Below are 7,997 nucleotides of genomic sequence, written 5' to 3'. Positions count from 1 at the left end.
ACATGCTGCCAGACATGACAAAATCATGAGAAAGCCAAACCATAACAGTCCAACCACAGCTACACAGCCACCAATTCCCTCCCATTCTCATGCTTCCACCACATCAATGCACCTCCCCATTTGCCTCAGCAAGCAGCAAGGCAACAGGATCTGGAAGGGTCAAGAGAAACTGAGAAGCAGAAGCAGATGAAAGATAAAAGTGAAGAGAGGTTGTCGTGATGGGAAAGAAAGGAAAAGTGGAAAGAAGGTGAGTCTTCATCCACACTGTATCATACTAACAACATAGAAACTCCCTGGAGACATCAAACGAGAACATTACCATCAAGACTTTTACCCAAAATCGACCATTTTAGCAGTTGATTGAAGGTTTTGACCATCGACTGCTTTTGGCAGTCAATGGAAGATGCGGATCGCTTTGCGGTTATCCAGGAGGAGTCTGAACTGACAGAAAGTAAGACTGGGTCCCCAATAAATCGACAAAATGAGAGCTCACAGTCTGAAAAACAGGTGTATGATGTTAGCAGAAAACACCAAATATTTGCAATGACTTTGACTGGCAATAACCAACCATCAACCTCAACTCAAGTTGGCAGTAACCTTCAAGATCGCAATGATGGTCCAGCAAAGTGGTGGTCATAGAAGATTGGACCACCCTCCCCTACCCTCTGAATCTGTGAACAATCAAGATCAATCGTTTTTGTCACATAGAGACCTTGGGAATCACGGTCTTCCATCCAACACACATGACATTCCATCTATCCCTCCAGCACTGCATTACCAGGCACCACAGTCTGGTTCTTTTCCTCCAGCCAGACCATTACCAGCACCACCTACTATGCCCCCCTTTGTAGGACCTTACAGTCCCCCCCAAGGAGCTGAACAACACATTCGCCAGCCACCAGTAACACCATTTTGTATGGGTTATGAGCAACAACACCTGGTTTGCCCCGGTGTTGCTTCCATGGGGTCTTATGGAACCACTGGAACGGTATATGGGGGACCGCACAGATCGAACTTTGACTTCACCCCTGGAGTCGGTTCTTCTGGTTTATCAGGTCATTCAGCTCCTCCTCCAGCAGGTCTACCACCCCCGGGGCCTTCACCATGTAGTCCTCCTCCATCGTTACCACCAACAGGTCCACCTCCATCACTACCTTCTGGGCCACTGCCACCTCCCCCTCCTTCTGGACCACCAGTGTTGCCAACACCTCCAGGCCCTCCATCTCCACCTCCACTTCCACCTCTGCCACCAGGACCTCCACTGCCTCCCAGATGTTACAAACTGTTCACTTTTCAGGCCCACCATACCCTGCTAACCAGCACAAAGTACCCCCAGCAATTCTCCTAAAGTACTAATCTTATCATAGATCCTCATTATCAGCAACCCCCACTCAATTCACATGTGATATCCCCTCAGTCATTACGGCCTCACGACTCACTCTACAGTCATTCCTTATCAATATTTCCCATGTTATCTCTCCACTAAGTATATACTTCACTCACACACAGTCATTCTGACTCAATCTTTTATCTTTCCATTCATTTACATAGTAAACCTAGTCATACATAGATAAGTAAACTAACTCATATAGATAACACTACAGTATATAAACCCTGAGGTTTTGGCACCAAAACCTCAACCTTGATATTTTTAACCATTTTAACCTCGATATTTTTAACCCTTTTTAACTGTTCTTGACCCTTCACTCTGTAACCCATTTAACTTCTCATAGTAGTGCTGAATTATATTCTGTCTCTACAAACAGCCACCTAGTGTGAAACTATTATTCCAGCCAGCTTTTAAGCTAGACATCACCCAACAGCCAGCCTCCAGGCTAGACACCCTCAACAGCCAGCTTTCAAAGCTAGACAACAACCCAACACTACCTCTAACTACATACATTTTACTTCCTAATCACCCCTCGTAAATAGAAACTACAGGTTTAGTTACCAAGTCCTAACACCAGACCACCACCAGGACCCACAGTACCAACAGTACAGGTGGTTACTTTAAATCAAAATCAGGAAGATCAATCTCTGCACAATGCGATCAACCAAGAAAGCAAATTGGAGATCAAGAAGCTGCGTGAGTTTGATGGTACAAAACATGAGGAATTCAGAGCTTTTATCAATGAATGCATCTGTATGTTTGTTGCCAAACCTCACATCTATGTAACTGACCAAGACAAGGTTCAATTCGCTTCATTGTATCTATCAGGCACTGCTGGACGTACCTTTTAAAACTGGGCAGAAAAAGAGCTGAATGAAGGAGTTATTAAGGCAGCATTACATGTGTGGATAGACTTTGTAGATGAAATGAGATGACTATTTGGTGTGTATGATGAGTGGCTCCAAGCCCAAGCAAGCTTGGATAAAGTAACTCAAAAATTTGGTGAAACATTTGCAGAATTTTCGGTATGTTTCAAAGATGCTGTGCTACTCACACAGTATAATGAACAAGCACTAAAATGGCATTTCATAGCTCAAATACAGAAAGAGTTACGCAACCGATTAACATATGTAGGAGGAATTCTATCTGAATACTGTGATGCAGTTGAAAAGTTGTTGGAAATTGATGGTGCTCGACAAGCACTTACTGACAGCGGCTTGACTAGTTGACTGCAAAATACATATACTGGAGGTTTACAATCTTACTATAATTGATCTTCTGCCTCTAACCAACCTGCAGCCTCAACTAATCCTCCGAAAGGTAGCTGAACAGGACCAAGAGTATGAGATTCAACCAAAAATGATTTGGCCCAAGCCTGAGCTGCTCAGGACTCAGTCCGACATGAAAACTCACCCATGATGAGGATTTCAAGGCAGGAAAGAGAAAAACGGATGGCAAATGGTCTTTGCTTTAGGTGTGGTGAGTCTGGTCACTTCGGTCGCAACTGTACCAACCCACCGGTTGATAGTACTCCTGTGGATTGAGCTTCCGGAAGAGTTGAATTCACGTTCAATGACTTACCCATGGATAGTGATATCCTAACCTATACATTTGATGGCAACGGTGACGCTTATCTACTGGAAAGTACTGATGAAAATGAGACATCTGAGGACACGAACAAAGTTGACCATGCGTTGGGAAATGAGCATGGGACTCAGGACCTCGAGAAGGGGGAGAATTGAGTCCCCACATCCCCCAACCCCCTTCACATGTCAAAAAAATCAATTCTGATATGAGTAGAGCATGTGGAAGAAGATATGGCGATGAAGAGGTACAATTATGTTCTGCTATAGTCTCCACCGTTAATATTAATCCCTCATTCTCAGGACCAGAATGAGTCTCCATCACCTCTAGCTCTGAGGAGGCATTTCTTATTCCTGCACATCTCTTTTTGCTCAAAGCCCCCCCCCCCAGTACCCTCCCTGATTGATTGCAGAGTGTCCCGACTCTTTGTAGATGGCGAAGAAGCTCAGAAATTCCCCTCCAGAATCTGAAAACTCCCCAAACCCATTGTGCCCACGCTGTTCAATGGCCAAGACACCTCTGCTGGTCTTATTACACATGTATTGTCAGCCGATCTGATCTTCACTGACAGTACGAAACATGAAGGCAAGCAACTGCTAATCACTAAGTTGCACCCTTCAGCATGCATAGTCTTAGGACCACCTTGGTTACAAAAGTATAATCCCCCAATAAATTGGAAGGATTTAATGTTCTCTTTCAACGGAAAGGAACTATTGGCAGCATCCATCCCCCACAATCTGTCCTTTACATCGATTTCACGTCTTCCTAGTCAACCACCCATTGAAAACAGAAGTCTGAAGCCTAGCACCCCTTACATCAATTTTGTGGCTGCCCGAAACTTCCTAGCATTAGTAGAGGATGGTTTTGAAGCCTACTTGCTTAGCATTTGACCATACACACCTTCTGAATTTACACCATGGCTGGCAGCTGTTAACGTTTGTGATGACCAAGGACATGCATTGATGACACCCAAAGAACATATTAAATTTGAAAAAGTTGCCCCCAGTGCTTATCATGGATTTGATAAGGTCTTTTCCGCACACAAAGCCAAGGTCCTTCCCCAACATCAAACATATGATATCTGTGTGGATACGATTAACGATGAGTACCCTCCAATTGGCAGAATATACAACATGTCTGAGACCGAGTTACATCCCCTGAAGACTCATATCAACAAAATGCTCAACAAGGGATTCATTCAGCCTTCAAACTTGCCAATCAGAGCACCAGTTCTGTTTGCCAAGAAGAAAGACGGAACTCTTCGACTATACATTGATTATTGCGCCCTTAATTGACTCACAAAATGGAACAACTACTCTATTCCCCTGATTAGTAACCTTATAGATCAACTTTGGAAGTCCATTATCTACACCAAGCTGGATCTCTGAGCCAGATACCACAATGTTCAAGTAGCTGAAGGTCATGAATGGAAAACAGCGTTCAGGACAAGGTATGGTACTTTTGAATATTTGGTTATGCCCATGGAACTTACCAACACACCTTCCATGTTTCAACAGTTCATGAATGAAATCTTCCATGACATGGTGGACATCAATGTCATTGTTTACCTTGACGATATTCTAATTTACTCGCAAACTGAAGAACAACATATTTGCAATGTTTCTGAAGTATTGCAGAGGCTAGAAAAGAATGACTTGCACCTCAAGCCCGAGAAATGCAAGTTTCATACCACCTCAGTCGAGTATTTAGGGGTAGTTGTCTCTCTGTCAGGCAGGCATTTGCATGGATCCAACGAAGGTCCAAGTGATTCAAGACTGGCCAGTAACCCACATGCATGCCATATCATGTACTTAGAAAAACAAAGTGCTAAGCAATTTGTTCTAAGTACATGATATGGCATGTGTGTGGGTGTAACACAATCAAAACAGTTAACACTACCCTGCATCTCAGTCTTGGTTAAATACAAGCAACACTAGTAGCCTCAACATGCACTCTGAATAATAAACCATTCACTCTAGTATACACTTATCTATATACTTTAATTTACTTGAACTACTGTATGAACAACTCAATTTGAGAACAAGTTGATTTTTGAAAAATTGAGATTTTAAGTTAGACTTTCAAGATTGAGATTGAATTGAATTTTTGAGACATTGAGATTAAATTCTGAGAGCATGATTGAGATTACTATATTCTACAGGGCTCAAAGCTACTAATAATATTGTTCACAGTGGGCACTCAAGAGGTCACTCAAAATAAATTTAAATTTTTGATTTGAGTTTGAGTTGAGAGATGTCGTGATGTCTCTGGTTTAAACAAAATGCATGAAACGTTACCATGACCCTTCATCTCACCCTTGCTTAAATACAAGCAACACTGATAACTTTACTTTTGTTCTCTATAATAATCCTTGACTCTAGTATAGACTTATCTACTTACTCTCAATTATTTGAACTTTAAATATCTAACCCCGTTCATATTCTCAACCTTTCCTGTCAAGGTGAGATTGAGTTGAGTTTTAGAGACATTGAGGTTTGAGTTGAATTTTTGGAAATTGAGTTTTGAGTTTTGAGATTGAGATTGAGAATAAATTTAACTTTTGAGAGCATGTTTCAGATTTGTCTTCTTGAAGATCTCTCTCTATTCAATTTCCTTCAATCAGAGGTCTAGGGTTTTGACTAGCAGTTCAGGCTATCTCTAGTCCTCTATTTCCGCTAAATATTATCTGTTCTTCTTTCTTAAATGTAAAAATTGAAGTCTTTTATAGTATTGTATAGAACAGGCACAACAGTGTTTCAGACATTGGAAGTAGTCGGCCTTCTTCGGATGTACACAGCCAGTGGCCAATTTCCACTTTTAGTCATTGCCAGATGTGCATCTATGTGTCAGATCTCTACTCATTGGAAATTCCTTTCTGCAGATCACCTTGGATGGAAGTCTGCACATCTGAGCAATAGCCAGACTTATTTCTAAGTTGATTTGGAAGTTGCCACTACTTCGGCAGAGTATTCTGATCAGCCATCACTGATTCAGTCATTCCCTTAACATGGCTAAGAAGTCCATGAGACCAACCATTACTTCCGAGGTTCATTTCTACAGTTTTTGAAGCTGGTTTATTATCTTGGCAGTAAGATTGTCAGAGTATGCCAACTTCTGAAGCCTTCTACTAGCAGTGTAGGACTCAGCCCTAGTACTTGTGTATCTCTTCAGATTTACCCATATAATAATCATAAAACATAGAAAATATTCTATATTTTGTCAAAATCATCATGCAGACCTGACACCAATTCTCCTATTGTTGTTTTCTAGTTACCATCAGGATTCTCATTATTATTGTTACTGGACAACACTTGGAATGGTTTGTAGCATAATTGTTCCCTGCAATCCAGACTAATGGGTGACTAAAGCAGTCTCAATTCAGAATTTTCATACGCCTCATACTCACCATTGTCATTGCCATCATCATTCTACAGAGCTGGACACTTCAACTCATTCTTCTGGTCAAGACTATCCTCGCCAGTCCTCCCAACTGTACCAACATCAAACTGGACCTGGTGTCCAACCTCCATTTGCCTTTTCACACTTCTCATATTATCCTCTTCCTTGGTTCAGAGGGCTGGATCTGCCTCACACTATGCCTGCACCTGTTCTTCTGTACATACTACCTATGTATAACCCTTCCTTCATCTTATTACTGTCCTCATGTTTACAATCAATTTATGCCTCCTATGTCTGTTCCCTTTTCGAGTTCAGCCACTTCAATCGCATCTTGTCTTTATCATACACAATCTCTATCTATGCCCCATCCTCATTGTCCCCCTCCTTATGCAGAATCCTTTCACCCAATTCCATCTTGTATACCTTACTGCCAATCCTCACCTTCAGTTCAGTGGAATCCCAGACAGTGTCCTTCTCATCCTCCAGTTTATCATGCTGGGATTCTTCCTCAGTCCCTGCCAGTATCCTATTACTAGTACTGCATTAGTAAAATGACATAATGTTTTTTGGCTTTTTTGATGGCAGACAAGCTACAAGCTACTTCTTGTCACTTTTTCAACCATATATAGATAGGAGAAACTGAAAAGCTGTCATTACAGTATTCAACTCTTTCCAAATTTTATGTAACTTGATTTACTTCTATTTGCATGTCTGCACTCAGCACTGACTTGTCTCAAAAGGGACATAGATTGCGGCTTGTTGACTTTCTTGTATTTTTGGTGGGGAAAAAGCTGAAAAAAGTCGGACAAGTCGGCAATGCTTGTTTATTGATAGACTATATAGTACAGAATTCCTGTAACACCCATTTATTATTGATTGCAACATCTGCAGGCTTAACTACAATAGTTGGATAGTTGATACTAAATTGAGTCACCACACCATCAGCTAGTTGGGGCTGTGGTCAATAGATAGATGGTTGGATGGAATATGAAACAGGGGATTGACTGTTAATAGATCTAACCTGCCCTCAACAACAGTGTCAGTGTCACATGATTGTTCAACCCGGATTGTCACATCACTCTCGTTCTCTCTCTCCTAACAGTGACAATATCGCATCCAAAGTCTTTTCTTAGTAACATCACTACAAACTCTGCATTCCTAACAAAATCCGCAATCGAGGGGCCTCTCAGATCACCAATTCGTGGTTAATCACTATTCGGCGCTGGTATGAATGATACCAAGTTATAACAAACTTCTAACTGTTGAGCGTGGGTACATATCGTAATAGGTGGACTGCGGCGCCTTCTTTTCAACCCCAATAGGTTCCGATTTGGAGCTTGGGCGATGACATCAGTATATCAATTGGTGATGTGTTATAATGTGCTTCCAAATTCTCAGGCTCCTTTGAACGCCATCAGTGCATCCTTTAGAACAGGCTGCTCAAGTGCTCAGAATTCAGTCAAGACCCACTGAGAAAATGTTGATGGAATCCGATTCAACAAACAATATCAGATTCGAGTGGGTGAAATAAGCTTTCATTCCACCTACAACATTCAAGTTTCCTCCCCTGGCCTGCAAGCTACAGGTATAAAAAAGGAAGGATCAATGATAGGATTGTTTCGAT

General features: G+C 41.7%; 1 protein-coding gene across 1 annotated transcript; it reads left to right on the top strand.

Moving 5' to 3' along the window:
• Positions 1-610: 610 nt before the first annotated feature.
• Positions 611-1,348, top strand: E1B28_002847 (uncharacterized protein; the record flags this gene model as incomplete). Its single annotated transcript, XM_043159796.1, has 1 exon — positions 611-1,348. The coding sequence occupies one exon, from the start codon at positions 611-613 to the stop codon at positions 1,346-1,348; it is 738 nt and encodes a 245-aa protein (XP_043003402.1).
• Positions 1,349-7,997: the final 6,649 nt, after the last annotated feature.

Source organism: Marasmius oreades, chromosome 10, assembly GCF_018924745.1.
Source record: "Marasmius oreades isolate 03SP1 chromosome 10, whole genome shotgun sequence".
Taxonomy (NCBI): domain Eukaryota; kingdom Fungi; phylum Basidiomycota; class Agaricomycetes; order Agaricales; family Marasmiaceae; genus Marasmius; species Marasmius oreades.
Note: the sequence above shows the minus strand (reverse complement) of the source record. Positions and strands in the feature narration are given on the sequence as shown.